The sequence below is a fragment of the Hippopotamus amphibius genome, chromosome 3 (assembly GCF_030028045.1).
Source record: "Hippopotamus amphibius kiboko isolate mHipAmp2 chromosome 3, mHipAmp2.hap2, whole genome shotgun sequence".
Taxonomy (NCBI): Eukaryota; Metazoa; Chordata; class Mammalia; order Artiodactyla; family Hippopotamidae; genus Hippopotamus; species Hippopotamus amphibius.
Genome location: NC_080188.1, coordinates 196,075,233 through 196,094,130, shown reverse-complemented (window position 1 = coordinate 196,094,130; position 18,898 = coordinate 196,075,233). Strand labels below are relative to the sequence as shown.

The window sequence follows — 18,898 nt, the reverse complement described above, 5'->3', positions numbered from 1 at the left end:
AAGACAGACAGTCAAGAATATACACAATAAATAAGTGAACGGTAGAGTAGGATGGAAGGTGAAAAAGACTGGGAAGGCAAGGAGTTAGCGAAGCAGGTATCTGGGGGGGTTCTTGTTCTGGCCACAGGTGTAGTTAGGCAAGAGCCTAGAGGCAGCAACGTGCCCCGTGTCCAAGAAGCAGCAGGAATCCAGAATCCAGGGAGGCAGCAGTGCAGGGAGGGAGGGGTGGGCAGTGGGAGAGGCCCACGGAGAATGTGGCCGGGAGTGGGCGGAGGGCAAGGGTCAGATTGCAGGGCCTCATAAACCGTTTTAAGGTCACACTGGTTTTTGAGTTAAACATGTAGCACCTGCAGGATTTTGAGTAGAGGAGTAATAAACTCTGACTTGTGCATTATGCAGATTTTTATGACCCTTGTTGAAAATGCCATAATCCAGGCAAAATGTGACACTGGCTCAGATGAGGTTGGCAGCTCTGGAGTCAGGGGACGTAGTCACCCGCACAAAAACACAGATCAGGAAGGCTGTGGGCGGAGCAGCCTTCAGAGGTGAACAGAGGCTCAGTTTTGGACTTGAGAGTCTGAAAGGACAATTAGATACCCAAGTAGAGGCTCCAAGTAGGAAGCTGGATGCGCATCTCTGAGACTCTTCTACCACAAATCTCCTGAGAAAGGGTCTGAAACTGGACGTTAATTTGAGAGTCTTCAACATAGAGCTGTTACCTAAAGCTGTAATACTGAATCATTCACCAGGAAATTAAAATTGGAAAGAGAAACTCCAGCATTGAAAGGCTGGAGGAGAAAGATGCCACCCGCAAAAGGACTCACAAGCGACATAGGAAGAAATGAGGTTTACTGTTGGGAGGTGCGGGGGTGGGGGGAAGAAATAGGGTGGCGGCAGAAGAGGAAACAGGGTCAAAAGAAATGCTGAGGTTGTTGCTGTTGATGAGACCTACCCAGGAGCGAGGGAAGTCATGACGCTGGAGAGAACGGAAAACTGTGAGATCAGGGCCTTTGGTCGACAGGATTAAGGGGTTCGAGAGTAATTGCAAGAGAATGGTTACGATGATAGTCTATGAATTGACGCTGTGCGCAGGGAGAGTGGAGGACAGACAGGGATGGGGACAGTGCGTCAGGGTCCACCACCGCTGCTGTGGCTGCCATGGTTCATGAAGACAGGCAGAGACTAGTGCTCTTACTATTTTCAACGAGGAAACAAACTCAACCCTCTTCAATCATGTTTCTGAGGCAATACAGAAAAGATCCATTTGAGGCAAGGCTAGGCTAAGAAGACTGGGTGTTTTGAAGGAAACACGTGGCAGAATTCCAAGATGCTACCCAGGATGGCCAGGTCCTGGTGATCTCATCAAACACTAATCTCATCAAACACAAAGAGATGGTGCAGAGAATTCAAGTGTCAACTCAGTTGGGACTGGAAGATATGGAGGTTGTTCTGAGTGAGCCCAACCTAGTCATGAGTCCTTTAAAAGCAGAAGCCAGAGATCTGAAGCACCAGGCTTCCACGAACTGCGCTGGGCTGAAGACGGAGGAGGCCAGGTGGAGAGAACAGGAGGGGCCTGTGGGAGCTGAATGCAAGCCCCAGCCTGCAGTCCCCAAGGAAACAGGGTCATCTGTCCCACAAGAGCAAGAAACAGGGCTCTGTCAACCTGGAATGAGTCCGGAAGCATTCTTCCGTGTATTCTCCAGGGAGAAACTCATCCTGGCCGACATCTAGATTTCAGCTTTGAGCAGAAGACCTGGTCACACGGAGCCGGAACTCTGACTTACGGAATTGTGATCTAATAAGTGATGTAAAGCCGCCGAGTTTGCGGTAATTTGTTGGACAGCAAGAGAAAACTAATACAAAGCGCTCCCTCCCTGTGACTTTGCCTGGAGAGCGTCAGCCCGTGTAGTTCAGTGCAGCTGAAACAACCGGCCTCCTCGCTTCCCTCTTCCTTCCTCCCTGCCTGTGGCTGACACTGGCTGACCCTTCAGCACACCTCTTGTCTCTTCCTTCTGGACCAGGTTTCCTTGCTGTTAAGTGTGTCCAGGTAACTGAGATAAGGTTAGAAAGCATGTCGGCCACTTCCGGATCTGGTGTGGACAGCCTCTGCAGAGACCCTTCACTTTCTCTCTTCTCCAAACTGCTGGCTGGATGGCAGCTGTCATGGCAAATTCAGAAGCCACACGTGGGAGAGGCCAGCCCCTGTGTCAGCCTGGAGTTTTGAACAAGTGTGTGGGGGCAGAACCCTGCCCTCTGCATGCCCACAAACATCCCTCCAATGGGTGTGGAGTAAGAAATAAATGTCTATTCTGTTACGTCCCTGGGATTTGGGGGGTCTGTCTGTTACAGCATCCGTCACTGCCTTAACTGATCAGTACCCCTGGTTCATCCCATACTGACTGAGCAAATGCTACGTGTCCTACAGCTGTGACAGTGTCTGGGGATACAATAGAAAGTACAGCATGAAAAGGTACCGGTTCTGAGGGAATCTTCCTAATCTTGGGGGGAAAACAAAGGCCAGGCAGGTAAATAAGCAAATAAAGTAATTAGATATTTTCTTTAGGTTTAAGAGGGAGAAATGTAGAGTGGTAAGAAAGCAAGGGGAACGTATTTTTCCATATGATCCGTGGAAGACTTCCTGAGCCAGAGACATTTCTCCTACAACCAGAAAGATGGAGTCACTTGGCCAGGCCAGTGGCTGCCCAAGCAGCGTGTCTCACGCTCCAAAGGCCTCTAAATGGAAATTCATAAAAACGGGAACATGGAAAATTAATTCCAGATGGAGGCTGTCGGATATCAGAGCTGAGCTGGAATCCTGGCTCTGCCATTTCTCTGACTCTCAACATGGGGCAAAGTGATTAAATTATCTGAGTTTAAGTTTCCTCGTCTATGAAACGGGAATGATTTGATCTTCTGTAGAAAGGCGTTGTGAGGATGCCTGTCTACGTGGCGTGTGTGTGTCTGTCTGTATCTGTATTTATGTCTATATGTCTGTCTGTCTCTCCAGATGGAATGAGGAGGCCAGCACACACCAGACATTTTGCAAAAAAATGCACTAGATGAAGATGAGTGAGGATTCCAATCCATAGGGATTAATCAGGGCGGCTGGTTCTACAGAAACATGAGGCAGCATCAGACATGCCTCCGTAAAGTGTTAGTAACACAGCAACCAAGGCTTCAGATACGCTTCTCTCCAGGAGCCCCCGTAACACTGACCGTGGTGAAGATCCGTGATAGCAGAGAGGATGGGACATGGAGAAGCAGAGGAAGAGCACTTTGGAAGGTAGGAAACAAAGGCGAGGAAGCCGCACCAGAGCAGCACACAGCAATGAGGGACGCATCTTCCCGAGGACACCTGGGCCTCAAGCTCCCAGGTGCCACGGACAGGGGAAACCAATCAAAGAGCCAAAACAGCACAGTCGAATGCCTGTTTACAGAAAAGCCAGGCATCGCTTGAAAGACGCTCCAGGGAGGAGACACAAGGTTAATCTCTGGAAAAACTGAGTGGAAGCGGTAAGAGTCTGGAGGTAAAATCAGGCTCTGCATAGAGCAGGGAGGAGACCCAGCACAGAAGTGAGGAGGGAAAGCAGGTGTCGGCATGTGGAATGGTTGGACCCTGTCCCTGTGCCCTCCCCTGAGGGACCACCCCCTACCCTCCACCCCATGACAAGGACTAGTCCTGGACTCGTTTCTGGAGGTAATGAATGATGCCAGAGAAAATAAATCAGTAACAGCATGGAGAACCTCCTCAGTCAATGCGGCCCCTTAAGGACCACAGAACTTCTAATCATCTTAGCCTGTGTGACACAGTCACTACTCAGGTTGCCCATGAGAACCGATGTCTCAAGGAAACCCTCAACATGGAAGATGGGCGCCAAAATAATACATCCACTTACGATTCCAAGATGTGACTAAGACAAGCTCCAAAAGGACTGCAAAGAGAAAGTGGAACAAAGAAAATTTCCCAGGGATACAAATTTCCAGGTCATGAAGGCCAATAGCATCCAGGAAAATAAGTAAAAAAGACCCATGTGAGACCAAGAATAAAGAGGAAAGCCTAAAAGTTCCAGGGAGAAAATAAAATAAGGGAACATACAAAAAAAGAACGAGAAGCGGGATGGCATTAGAAAGTAATACTGGATGCAGGGGGACAAAACTGCAATACTTTTAAATTCTAGCTCTTTAAACTTAGAATCTATGCCAGGGCAAAATATTGACCTTGTCAGAGAGAATACAGATATTTTCATGAGGGCAAAAATTAGAATGTTTTCTTCCTGCACTAGAAGATATAAACCAGTAAAATTAAAAAAAAAAAATGCATGAGATTCAAAGGCAGCAATTCTAAAACAGGAAACTGAGGAAGGAAAATTTCATGCTGACAGCTGAGTCTTACCCTGAGAGAGTTCCAGAAGAAAAGGACCTCAGGAATTCAATTGGGAAAGCTGTCAAAATGCAGATGATGGAATGTGATACCAGGGAAACTCAGTGATACATTTCTAACAGCTGTGCTTTTGTAATTCACAGCCCAAGACCTCCCCTGGAGAAGATGTCACTATTAAAATGTGACATTATTTATCTCTTATGAAAATGCTGCTGTTAGCAAAGAGTTAATACTTTTTCTGTCTTATGGGGGAAAAAAAAGGAGCATGGGGATAACCCTCTGGCCCCACTGAAGGGGAAATATGATGAAGATGGAATAGTAGCTGTGTTACCTGGCAACACTGCTGATGTAAACACAATCCCCGATTTCCAAACCGCATCTGGACCAGGAGGGTTATGTACAAACGACGGTGTCCTGGTGGAGAGCCCCAGCCTCGACTTCCCTGAGTGCACTGAGCCTGGCACATCTTGTGACTGGGCACATCCCCACGGGCACATCTGGCAGCTATGCCCGAGGAATTATTATAGGAAATACTGGTTCCTTTCTGAACATAGGCTTTGAAGCCAGGGTCGCTCCCGCACGTGTGGCCTCATTCTTACATCTCAGCTGCCTCTAGAGCAGGGGTCCCCAACCGCAGGCCGTGGACCGGTACCGGTACCTGCCAGGACCCGGGCCGCACAGCAGGAGGGGAGCAGCGGCTGAGCTAGCGAAGCTTCCTCTGCCGCCGCCCCTCACTCCCCGTCGCTCACATTACCACCTGAACCATCCCCGCCCTGTCCATGGAAAACCTGTCTTGCACAAAAGCCAGTCCCTGGTGCCAAAAATGTTGGGGACCGCTGCTCCAGAGGGTCGAGGAGTTCCTAGTGCCCGAACTGCAGTGGGCAATGCTACCAAGGTCTTCTTGGCCAGACCCCTCGCTGGCTGTGTCCTGCTCTGTGTCTCTCTAAGTGAAATGGTGCCAGGCCTGGCTTATTAGGATAGGAGTATGAAATGTCCAGTGGAGTCGATGACCCCAAAGAATAGGTGCTGCTGCTATAAATTACGTATTTACATAATCAGAAAAATTCAATGAAGCTGTTGTTATTGTAAGGGCTAAGAAAAGTATATGGAAATAAAGTCAAAGATATCTGGCTGAATTTGCTCGGCATTTCACATTAGGAGCTTTTATTTTATAAATCTGAGCAGAAAGAACTAAAACTTTATATGGAACTTAGTAAAGCAGTTTGGAAAATAAGCTGTTTTCATATCTTCCCTCTTTGGATAGACTTGGGAAAATGAAGCATTAGTGATCGTGCACGTGTGTGTGTGGGTAGTTCACAAAGATGGAGAAGTGGCAAGGTGACGTCAGAAAGAGCCTATGCTTGGTAACACGGCACCTGGAGCTTTAAATTTAACTTAATTTAACTTACAAAGCTAACAAGTAGAGAAAACTTAAAGCAGTGTGCTGTCTTCTTCCTCCGCAGGCTCAGATCAGTAAGCAATATTAATAACTCTATAAAGAGCATCAGACTATATTGTTTTCACATACTGAGGCAACTATAAGGCAAACCGAATACAGAGATGGTGAGCAGTGGTCATTCTGGAGAGCGGAACAGCGGGCGAGGAGTGGTGACACGCAGCTGTTATTTTCATTATTATAATGATGTTTTAATTTAAGCGACTTTTTCTACATGCACCTACATTTTCATTAAAATATTTTTAAATATTAATGACAAAACATTAAATAGCCATATCATTATTAGGGAAGGCTTATCCTAGCTCAGCTGGGCAAATCGGCACAGATTTGTAGGTAACGCTGCTTCTGCTCAGCATACACTTGAGGGACAGGATGAAATAAGGTGACAATTTCTAAATCAGTCCACAGAGCGTAAGTGCCTGTTACTAACATGAAGAAACGCTGTAAACATAACCATAATATCAGTCTATGCAGATAAATCCTCCATGAATTATTTTATGAAATCTTTTAATAATATAATATCCTAATTTGAATTTAAGATACTATATCTTAAGGGGGTGTTCACCTGTATATCTCTTTGTTCACAAAACTTAAAATATAATGTTTATGGAAAATATATAATTTAAAATTTTAATAGTTAAATATGAGTATGAATGTAAAATAATAAAGCTTTGTAAGTGCTAATATATATTTGATATAAATATAATAAATAGTCAAGTAATGACTTACAAGATGTTGCTTCTGAAATACTGTTTGGAAGACCACGCATCCCATTGTCAAAATAGACCTGAATTTCAGTAATAAAAGAGAAAACAGTTTCTAGTGTAAATTTATGAATCACAATATAACACACACATATTTATCATACACTGTTATTCATTTTCATAAAAAAATAAACTGGTTAACTTTAAAGTTGAAACTTCAAGATTATGTCAATACTTTTTTACCAAAATGTTTTAAAGAAAATATTAACCAGTGAAAAAGATAAAAATAAATCTTAGCCCACTTAGGAATAATAACAATACTAACAGTTATAATCAGCAAGAATGAGTGAAAATGAAGGAATAAAATCCAACATCTCAAAATGTTCATTATTTAAAATTGATTCCCTATTAATAGGCTAATATCTTCACATTTCTTTAAAAAGGAAATTCTACTGCATACTGTTTATAAGAGTTATACATAAAATGTACAAAAAATTTTCAAGGCTAAGTGGAAACAATATAATATAAGAATCACAGTATTTATATTCAAGTGATGCTTAGTTCACAAGGGTTAAAATGATAAAGATTGATGACACGGTAAAATCTACAGTATAGACATAAGTAGTTCAAAATAAATGAACACAATAAAGCAAAACTATTTAGATATACAAGGGAAACTGCAAGGAGCAAGAAAGCATTAAGACTCTTCAGCAAAAAAACAACTGAAGCAAAAATAGATCTGAATAGTATCATTCAAAGAGATTAATGATAAATCTGGAAAATATATATCTAATATTTAAGCTTTTACCCTATGACAACTGAAGCAAAAATAGATCTGAATAGTATCATTCAAAGAGATTAATGATAAATCTGGAAAATATATATCTAATATTTAAGCTTTTACCCTATGGAGGGTATATAATCTCCCCAGTACTCACAGAATAGTCATAAATATTTATCACACATTGAGCTGTAAAAAATACTGTAAATTCCAAAGGGCAGAAATTGTAAAAGCCAATTATCTTTTATAAACTAATAATTAATTTCAATAAAAAAATTCAGAAATCAGAAATGTAGACAGTCTCTTTAAAACAAAAAGATAAATTAAAAATGCCTCCAAATTACAATTACATGCTCTTTAGACAATATCAATAACATAAACAATCTACTTTAAAAACCAACTCGCTAAATTTTATGTCAGTTATTGAGAAATTAGTGATAAATAATACAGACATGGGATAGAGTCAAAATTTTACCAAAGGACAATCCATAGCTTTAATTTTTTTTTTTAGTTAATAAAAAAGAAAAGAAATAAATGGTCAAAAATCACTTTCAATGCCCAAACTAGCAGAATATCAAAATAAGCCTACAATAAAAGAAATACATTAACAATTATAAAAAACAACTGCATTAATTTATCAACCAGAGTGCACAATGAGGAATAAGGCTAAAGATTGCTCCCTCATGAAAGCATAACTGCAGCAGTGGATTCTGAGACAAACATGAAGACAAGTTATGGGAAATGCAGTGAAGAAGACAAGAGTGAGGAAGAGAACAGAAAACTGAATCACTGTCTCCTAATTTGAATGCTAAGATTGCATTTTAATACAGTGTTTACCTGTATGTTTCCAGAATAGCTTATCATGATTGACAAGTGGGAGAAGAAAGTTCTAGAAAGAGAGAAAAGCACTGAGCACAGTGCCTAAAAGAGAGTGAAACGTGAGTGTTTTGAGAAATGAAAAGGAAGCCAGTGTGCCTGGAACTTCCTGGGTGCTGAGGGAGGTGAGGTGAAATGTACAATGATAGGTGGTAACATGGACTATCCTTTGGGAAAATATAAGTGGTACGCTCACTCAGGAAGGGTAAAATACCTGAAAAGAATAGTAATAGTGAAAGAAAACGTAAACGGTTCTCAAAGAATCCCTCTGTGTTCAAGGGACTAAAACACATTTTTTTTGGTGAATGAATCATTCCTGTATTATTTAAAGTTATAAACCACAGAAAAACAGGAAAATGTCTCCAACGTGTTTTATCAGGTTAGCATAACCTTCATACCCAAGTATAACAAGAATGGTGAACGCCCCCACCTATGCCAACATTGCCTCTACCCATGTATTCAATGACCTCATTTGTGAATGTCTATTCATAAAGACTTAATAAAGTATTAAGCTGTTCAGCTCAATAATACTTTAAAGGAGCAACACACACTGACAGCGGGTTTTTCCTTGAAATATGACATTGGTTCAGCATTAGAAAACCTATCACTGTGATTCACCACATAAACAAAGCACACCATCGCATCACAACCATGGCATCACCTAACATAGTACATAAAAAACATCTGATAAAGTCCAACCTACATTTCTGCTTAAAAACAAACCAAAACAAGAAAGCTTATGTATACCGAAACATTTCTTTAAGTGATAAGAATATGAAGTCAGTTCTCAACATCACATTACATAGTCAACTATGGAAATTACCATTAAACCAGAAATAAAAGTGAGAGATCTGGCTGAACAAAAACAAAAGGGGAAGTTGTGTATGATTTAAAGTGCTGCAAAGAAAACTAAAATGCAAACTATACACTGAAAACAAATTTGCAAGTCATAGGACAAAGAGTTTGATATTAATATCCAAGAAGCATTCCCAAAGAAAACTGGACAAAGGAGGCAAAGAGTACATTACTATAAGACAAATAAAAAAACTATATTTCTCAACAGTAACTAAAGAAAACCTACAAAAAGAAAAGGAGATGCTAATACCGTATTTCACCCACTAAACATCAAAGGAAAAAGGCATGCCCAGTGTTGGTGAGATTCTCCAGCAGTCATTTCGCCCATTGCCATGGGAAGGGTGGTTCAGTAACTTCCACAGAGGGAAAAAATGATCATGAAAAATCTTAAATTACATGTAAATTCCTTTTGACCCAATACATTCATTTCTAGGAATAAGACTTATTCCAAGATGTTGCTATTTCCCAATAAGAGTGTTTACGGATTGTTATTTTTAAAAGAGGCTACAACAGGTATACTTATTAGAATGTGATAAAGCCATAGATTAGAATCTTATGAAACCATTAAAAATTATATAGTAGCAGAATATTTTACATGGAAAAATGTTCATGACATAGTGATTTACGAAACATGCAGTTTATCAAACACAGTGCTCATATTATGGAAGTTGTGAGCAAATGGCAAATATACACGGGTCTCTGCCTCCCATTCCTGACACAGAGCTCCAGAAACCCTTGTGTTTCCTCACTAAATTAATCAAACCCAAAGAAGGGGGTCATGGGAACCCCTGATTTGTAGCCAAATGGAGCTACAAAGTGGCGGGGACTTCCTACTTGTCATTTTGTCTTCTGAAGTAGGGTGGGACCGATCTCATGGGATTGAGCCCTTAACCTGTGGAATCTGATGCTATCTCTGGGCAGATGGTGTTGAAATTGAATTAAATTATAGGACACCCAGCTAGTGTCACAGATACTTGCTGGACGAGAGGAAAAACCTTCACACATTTGGTGACTACAAGTTATCAGAAGCGAAGTGTTTCAGGTGTCCAGTTTTCTTTGGAAATGCTTCCCTGTGTTTCTAATAGGAAAGAAACACACAGGAGATAGAATGAAGTGAGGCTTTCCCCTAGATCAGGAGGAAAAGACTGAGTTTTCCCATTTTACAAGTATATACACAAAATATGATCGGTGGACAGCAAGCTTATGGGTGAGCCTTTTAACTCTCTGTGTACACTACTATTTCTTCACATTTACGAGGGTGAGTAAAAAATTATCCGCACTCCAGTTATATTAAAACTTCTGTTGGCCACACTGTCTTATCAGCGCTTTTGGTTCAAGGCTACTGTCTCCCCAGTCACTGCTGTGCAGGTGTGAACGTGTTACATCAGCTCATTTGTAACTGCGGTGCAAGCAAAAATGGATGCCCCACTTGTGATTTGCACGAAAGAAGAGCAGCGTGCAGTGATTTGCTTTTTGTGGTCTGAGGGTGTACCTGGTGCCATTATTTATCGAAAACTTTGTGCACAGTGTAGAGAAAGTGTTTTGTCTCGAGGAAGTGTGTATGAATGGATAGAGAAGTTCAAAGAAGGTCGCACAAGTGTTAGCCATCAAGAAGGAGCTGGACGCCCGTCCACGTGAAGACATGGAGACAGCGGTACATTCCTGGCTCGCAGCTCAGCCTAAAACATTGTTAAGGAGGGAATAAGAAAGCTTGTCGACAGATGGACAAAGTGCATTTGAAAAGCAGGAGATTATGTTGAAAAATGATGTATTTGTCTTTTCTAGAAGTCAATTAAAATAAATTCTACAGCCAGCATGCGGGTAAGTTTTGACTCACCCTCATATTTCTGCTATTTTCTAATCTCAAAGTACCTGTAAAAAAATGTTTGTCATTTAAAAAGTCACATTAGTGAAGATGAGCAGCCAAGATGAATAAAAGATGTGGCCAGGTCATAATCGATAATTATTAACAAATAATAATAATTTGTGCGTAAAACACTGTGTTTCTTGACACAGGAGCAGTACTTTAGCTCTTCTCAAGCCTGTGTGAGCCCTGCTCTTAGTATTATGTAAGCACTGCAGAATGATCACATAACGCATATCAGTTCTGTAGTGATTATAGAAACTGTAATCTTACCAGAAATGTATAGTTTGTTAAATACTGAAGACCGTTTAGAACGAAATTGCAGGTTTTCTTTTCTTGCTTGTCAACAGTGTTAAGTCCAATTTTGATTTCCAAATGGTAGTACCCTTCTTTGGGGCCATTCAAGTGCTCAGGAAGGTCACACGTCACAGTCATTTCATTATCCTTCTTATTTGAAACACGTAAGTTCCTGACCTCACTTGCATCTATCAAAATAAAGATGTGTTACTTTAATCATTTGGTAAATGCACATTTAAATTACTGGACAATATATGTGTACAACATAAACTAGTTTAGTGCCTATTTGGGGGTTATGAATGGGGAAGTTAGGACAGAACATACACCAAAAAGCTGTAAGAAAACATCTGAAAATAAATTATACATTCGTCCAATGAATATTAGCATATATGTTGTACTTGAAACCATGAGATTTTTTGCAATTCCCCCAAAGAGAGTGTGTAGAAGTAAAACCTAGAGAAAAAGTGGGGCAGGGAGGGAAGAGGGGGTGCCTAGGAAACCCCAAAGGCCTACGAGAATCCAGGTGCTCCTTGTGGAAATGCTTACATGACCCTGGTGATACCTGGCTGGGTTCTTCAGCAGCAAAAATCGTCTTTGTTTCTGTGATAGCACAGAAATTCAGAAAAATAGCAAAAGTACAACGCTTGAGGACCTGGACTTCTGAAACCAGAACTTAAGTGACATTACGAGCATTTTACATCCAGCCCTGAACAGGGAAACTTTTCTCTGTGAGCCTGGTGCCACGTAGGGTCTCTGGAGCCATAGCTGTTGCCCCACAAGAGGGCACTTCTTCTGCCCTGACCTCATGGCGGTCCCATTCACCCCAGAGACGGGTCTAGCTTTGGACCTGAAATCCGTGGAGCTATCCCATGGGAGGCAAGAGCCAAATGAACGTAAAATGTGACATAAAATAAAATAGTAGCTAGTTCATTGTAACAGAGAAGAAAACGCTGACAAAATGTTGTTTCAAGAGGTCATGCAAGCAGAGGTCAGCAAGTGGATGCCTGTGAGGGAGGTGTTCTCCGGTGTCTGATGGCAGTCGATATGTCTAGACCATAAAGAAAACGACAGATAATGCATTCTTATCTAAGTTGGTTAGGGACTTAATTGCCTCAATTCTTATCAATTGTACACATGAGAGTTTTTAAATTGGTGTGTCTGGGGGAGAGATAGGATAGGAGGTTAGGATTAACACACATGCACTGTTGCATGTAAAACAGATAACCAACAAGGACCTACTGTGTAGCACAGGGAACTCTACTCAATCTCTGTAATAACCTAAATGGGAAAAAAATCTGAAAAAGGATAGATACATGTATATGTGTAACCAAATCACTTTGCTGTATACCTGAAATGAACACCACACTGTAAATCAAATCTACTCCAATAAAAATAAATAAATAAATAATGTTTTTTTAAATATGCATAGCAAAACAAATCATTGAATGTTAAATTTTTGTGAACAAATGTGCCACGTCAATGTGTTTCCCAAATGCAGCATAAAGGTGTGTGTGCTGGACACAAAACGGTTTCGCCTTTGCTCCTTGCCGTTCACAGAGAAAAGCATTAAAGCTTATAACTTACTTGTTGCTTCTGTCTGAAGTGTACATGTTGTCACATCTCCCTTACGCTCCACTTTTCCCTCGACGGAGGCACGTAATTCTATTTTATAACGTGTATAAGGTTTCAGATTTGTCAGGTTGTATGTGGTAATGTTTTTTTCCAGAGTGTGGCGTACTGAACCTCAAGGGAAAAAGTGGAAACATTTATTAAGTCATCAAAAGTCAGGACTAGCACATATTTAATTTAGTGTCTACAGTAAATCATTCCAAGCTGACTTCAAACTGAGTGATTGAGAAATGAAAACATCCTTGGTGCTCAGAGATACATACAATTATCAGCAAATGCACTGAGCAAATGTGATTAAACTCAGATATTCAAACATGATGGTTTCATATAATTAATTTGCTACCTAACATATTTGATAAGTTCACGCACATCGGTAAAGACGGTCTCTTTTCTTTCTGAGAAAACACAGATCATGGTGGATAGTATGAAAGTCTATCTCCTGATACCTTAGCAAACCGTTCTGATACTTAATCTCCAAACTTTGAGCTTTGGTTATGAGCCACTGTTATACACTTCAGGTGCAAGATCCATTCGATCACCAATAACTAGGTCTCTTCTGCCCTATTCATCTGAGCACCATGATTCACGGCAGCTGAAGCAATGAGGGAAGGCTTCATGCTGGCAGTAGGATCTGAGCTGTTCATTGAAAGACGAGTGAGACTGAGTAGGTGCAAGGGAGGAAAGAAAATTTTACAAAGGGAAGAGGAGCATTTGAGTTTAGGCAGAAGCCCAAGTAGGGTGGCACACTCTGGCTGGGTAGGAGACGTGGGACCTTGCTTACGCAGATGACTTAGCACTCATTAAGTTGAACACTCACTAGCCACTGACTACTTTTGGGTAGTCAAGCGCCACCAAGAAAGACGGGTTAAAAGAAGGTTAGAGAGAACGCATGTTACAGCAACACCACTAATAATACCGGTAGGGATAAAAGCAATGAACAGATGGTGCTGGGTTCCAGGCACGTCTTTAGTGGTCTACATGAATTAATTCGCCATTGCCACAGCCCTATAGGTTGGCACTCCGGATATCATCCGATTTTACAGATGAGAAAACTGAGCCACAGAGACATTAGCAATCTGTCCACAATCTCACAGGAAAGGAAGAACAGAGTCAGTGTGAAACGCGGGCACCGAGGTCCCAGAGGCCATGCTTTGCCCTTCAGCACTGTGCATCTTGTCTGGGGGAGAAGAGGAAGGTCTGCAGTGGGGCCAAGCTTTTCCCTGCTCTTGGACACTAGAATTCCCTGGTCTAGCGGGATGTGCCAATGAACGTGCAGAAACAGTGTAAGTAAAGATTCAGCACGTGCTAATTTCTTGTCTCAGTTACTTATCCATGACATGGAGATTAGAGTAATATCTCTACCTCACCACAGGATGCTAAACGCTGAGTGAGATAAAGTGTCTGTTCTAGCCTGCTTACGTGTCTGTTTTCTCAGAAATCCCCAAGACCAGAGTTAATTGATTTATGCCTGCCAGCTCAGCCACGCTGTCCCTAGTGAGAATTGTCTTGAGGACAGAGAGGGGCAGGCGCACCCCCAACTCAGAGCTCCTGCCAGCTGCTTATATGGGGTCCGGCTGTCGGGACAAGGATCAGCTCCTGACTCAGCTACAATCCAAAGGTCAAGGTGCTGTTCTCAAGGTCCATCTGGCTTCCATTCAGTGACCTAATTTTGTATGATTGTGGACGTAGCCTTACAACCACTCTGCATCAAAATGTTTCATTTACATTGTTCTGTGACTCTTTCATCCTAACCAACATGACAAAATCAAATTGTCGATTTAATTTTGAAAAGCACATTTTTCAAAAGATATTGCTGTTTGGGGAATTAAAGTGTTCAGTGCTTAGAAAAATGGTTTGGAATGTTCATTTCCAGTTGCCAAGGGTTTCAAGCTTTGGTTGAAAAGCCAACATACTTTATATGTTGAACACCTCTGCCTCCTCTATGTGCTTGAACACCTTTCCTCAGGACTCTGAGGTCAGAAGCATAGGTCGAACGGCACAAGTAAAGAACTTATTAGACTTAGTGCTTGAAATTCGGCTTTCCTGAGGACAACAGGGACACGCCTAGTTTCAAGTCATGCCCGTTGCACTGGAAATGGCTAGACAGATGCAACTTCCTCACTTGTCACCTTTTTTTTAGCAAATACCCCAGGAAATCCACTAACAACTGCTCAGTCCGAACTGCTCTAGAGTATCTTCCTGAACACTGTGCCAAGTAATATAAACCCGCTGATCCCCAAAGGGTTTTGCAGCACCACCTCCCAAAAGAAGAGGTAATTTTTCTCTTAAAAAAAGGGGGCAATGCACCTAATTAAAAATAATATAAACTGCCATAAGAGTTCATTGACTTTCTTCCTGTGGATTTTTAATAGTGATTTTATTTGAAATAATGAGAGTAATTGAAAGAATTGTTCTAACAATGCTATACTCTGATCAACTCTCTATGACTTTGATAATACAGAAGAGGATCTCATGATCTGTGCTCTCGATGAACCAGAGGACAAGACAGAGCACACTCCTCTTCCCAGCAGTGGAGTCTTGTGGCAGCGAGAGACAGAGAATTGGGGGTGAGCTGGTTCCAAAGGGCCCTTTGAGCGGAGCAGTGCACGAGACACAGTGGAGACTGGATTCAGTTCGTTACCAAGCAAGTTTTGGAGAAGAGGACACACAGAGCCTGATGTTGCCTGCCTGCCCCTGCCTCCCCACCCATTCTGTTCGTGTGTTATATTTGAAGAGTCATAAATTTGGGTAGCCCTGAATAAGAAGGAGCTTATTCATTGCAAACAAACAAACACTCGTCTGACTGCAATAACTAACGCATTACATCCTTCTAAGCCTCATTATTCAAATACAGGTTTTTCAAATGGTATAGAATACAAAGAAGCATTGCTGCATAAATTACCACCACACACTCTGGCATACAAACTACTCTATAGTAGAGAGAGAATGTAGAAACTGAGGAATACAGAAAGGGATAGTGAGACGATTCAGAAAAGAGAAAAGAAAACCAACGAATGTGCTCACACAGAAACCAAGCAAAGAAAGTCTGTATGAGAGATGCCCAGTGAGGCAGACTATCTGATTGTCTTTCCATAATTTCCATTTTTCCTTTCTCATAGACATAACTTTTCGAATTCCCATAACCTCAAATACATTGCATGTATTTCTTCTCCATAGAATTTGAGTCTTCTTATGCTTATTTGAAAACTCCATGTGTGTTTAACTTTGCTTTAGTAGTTTGATTATTAAGATTCAAACAATCAGCAAAAACAATATGTTATCAAAATATAAAACAACTCACTGAAGATAAGTGGCTTTCTGCTTTTCGAAATTTGAAGATTTATGTGTGGTTCCTACTCACCAAACAAACGGGTGGAATTTCTGTGAGATATCCAGCTCAATACTACTTTAAGCTACAGGTAAAGGATGGACAAATGGGCTATTGCAAGTGCTGAGTCTGTTCTGAGGTGGTCCACGGTCCCCACTGTTTTCTACAAGTGTTGTAGCTACTTTACGTCTTCCAGGAGATGTCTGTTCTATTAAATAGTGTCTCATTTCGAGGGACTAGGCCAATGGTTGAACTAGTCATAACATTTTTTAGACTGCCTTTCTTTCTGTAGAAGTTTAATGCTAGCTAGAACTACGTTCCAAGGTTCTACCTGCCATCAAACTCCGTGGCTAAATGATCATATGTTCATTTTTATTCACCCAGTTTTTTGTACAGCAACTGGGGCACGCTCTGGAAGTCATTTGTGGTCCAGAATAATGAGTTCAAACCAGTGCAGCTCCCTTACATAACATTTGGAAGACAGACATGAATATTATCTTCCAGAGATTTTCTTTCTCTGGGCTTTGGAGTGTAAAGATTAGAACTAAGAAGATCAAGAAAAAAAGCAAGTCTTGGGGATGTTCAGAACTTTAGTCATTTCAGAGGCTGGGGAGCCCGTAGTCAGTGGAGGTAGTTCTAAAATCAAGGTGTACAGGATGCCCATCACGGCTGCTATGTAGAGAACTCTGTGGCTCACTAGCTAGTGCTTTCCAAGTTTTGATTTATCCTTTCTGATATGGAATTAAACTCTATGCAAGTTACCTGAATCATTCCAACAAAGAATGAATTTATTAAAAAACTTTGGAGGCGGTCCCCAGGTAATCTGTGCTTCATGTGCCGTTTTGTGATGACAACTAATATTCTGAGGGCTTCCTGGATCTGTTGAAAGAATAAGAATATAAAATATGAAAAACAAGGCATGGAGAAAACATTCTTCACATTATTAGCACGTGTTATTAATAGCCATATTTTGATTAATTATGAATTGATGAAATTAAAAGAAAGACATCTGGCCTTATTAAGTTTGTTTTAGAGGTCATGTAACAGAGTAAGTGTCACTCCAGGGTGGCATTGTGGAACTTAAGCATTCCACTGACTTGAGATATGAAAACCCCCTCTTCCTCTCAGGTATAGCATTGTCCAGCTACCTCGGGCTGCCTAGATATCCCTGTGCTGGAAATCTGTCACTGGTAGGGCTGATGAAGTTAACAGTCAATACTGGAGTAGCACTTGTCATCCCTTCCAGTAACTCGTCATCAGAACTTGAGGTGAAGAATGTAATAGATGCTTAAATCAAAACTACAAGGTATAACTTACATGAAGACACACCCGTTTGGGGCATAGTTGGATGAGTTTCGACAAATACACGCATCGATATAACCAGCGTCACAATCAGATATAGAACATTTCTATCGAACCAAGGAAGTTCTTCTGCACCACCTCCCAGTCCATGCAGATGGCTTGCCCACCCCCAAACACCCTCTGAACTGCCTTCTGCTACTACAGATTAAATTAGTCTTTTCTTTCATTTCATATTGATAAAATCAAACAGTGAGCACTTTTTTTACATCCAGCATATGGCCCTTAACAAAACGTTCTGGAGATTAACTCATGTTTCTGTATGTGTCAGTAGTTAGTTCTTTTTCTCGTGAGTAGTATTCCATTGTGAGGATAGACCACATTTCATCTATTCATCCAGCTGTTGGTGGACATTTGCGTTGTTTCCAGGCTTTTGGCAACTATGAGAGAATCTACTATGGATATTTGTGTAGAAGTCTTTCTATGGAAAGAACATGTCCTTGCTTCTTTGGTAAATACCTGGAGTGAAAGTTCTGGGTTATCACTTTGCATTCTCACCAATAGTATTGTCAGTCTTTTTCATTTTAGCCGTTTTAGTTGGTGTGTAATGTCATCAGCGTCTCATTTTTGTTTTAATTTGCATTTCCCAGCTGGCTAGTGTATTGGGAAAGTTTTTATGTGCTTATTGGCCATTTGTGTATCTTCTTCTGTGAAGCATAGGCTCAAATGTTTGCCCACTTTTAACTGGGTTACTTGATGTCTTATTTTGTATTTGGAAGAGTTCTCTATGTTCTCGCAAAACCATCTTTGTTGAAAAAATTAATTGTGGATATTTTTTCACAATGTATAGATTGCTTTTTTATTTCCTTAGTGACTTTATTCAAAGAGTAAGAATGTTTAATTTTTATGAAGTCTGATTTCTAGATGTTTTTCTTTTACGATTCTTGCTTTTTTGTGTCCATCTAAGGAACTACTACTTATGTAAAGTAGCAAAGATTTTTCTAATGTCTTTGTCTAGACATTTTATAGTTTTAGCTTTAGTGTTTAGGTCTGCAATCCACTTTGAGTTAATTTTTGTGTTTGTTGAGAGCTAATGGCTGGTGTGTTTTTTTATCTATAGGGATAACTAAAAAAGAATCCAATAACCAAATAAATATCCAAATAAATAAATAACCCAAGAAAAAAAATCCTTCCCTCCACTGAATTGCCTTTGCACTTTTATAAACCAAAAAACTTTTTTCCTGGGATCTCTATCTTGTTACAGTGATTTATAAAGACTGTACTATTTTAGTATTTAATATCCAAAAAGTATTAAATTTTCCTAGTTATGCTGAGGACATAGTGCTTCTGTAGTTTTATTTTCCTTCCTGTGGTTTTGAATTGTTTTCGAGGATTATTGGGAGACATGGATTTGGGAAGCTGCCTTAG

General features: G+C 40.8%; 1 protein-coding gene across 6 annotated transcripts in view; it reads right to left on the bottom strand.

The window, feature by feature from the left end:
* PTPRC (protein tyrosine phosphatase receptor type C) overlaps positions 1–18,898 on the bottom strand; it is a 118,478-nt gene that overhangs the window by 27,486 nt on the left and 72,094 nt on the right. For 5 of the 6 annotated variants that reach the window (XM_057728488.1, XM_057728490.1, XM_057728485.1 and 2 more), the window contains 4 exons: positions 16,934–17,050; positions 12,799–12,957; positions 11,191–11,402; positions 6,567–6,624 (listed from right to left, as the gene is read on the bottom strand). In XM_057728488.1, coding sequence (XP_057584471.1) covers positions 6,567–6,624; positions 11,191–11,402; positions 12,799–12,957; positions 16,934–17,050 — 546 coding nt within the window. The remainder of the gene's footprint in view (positions 1–6,566; positions 6,625–11,190; positions 11,403–12,798; positions 12,958–16,933; positions 17,051–18,898) is intronic. The other variant, XM_057728486.1, reaches the window with a different exon arrangement.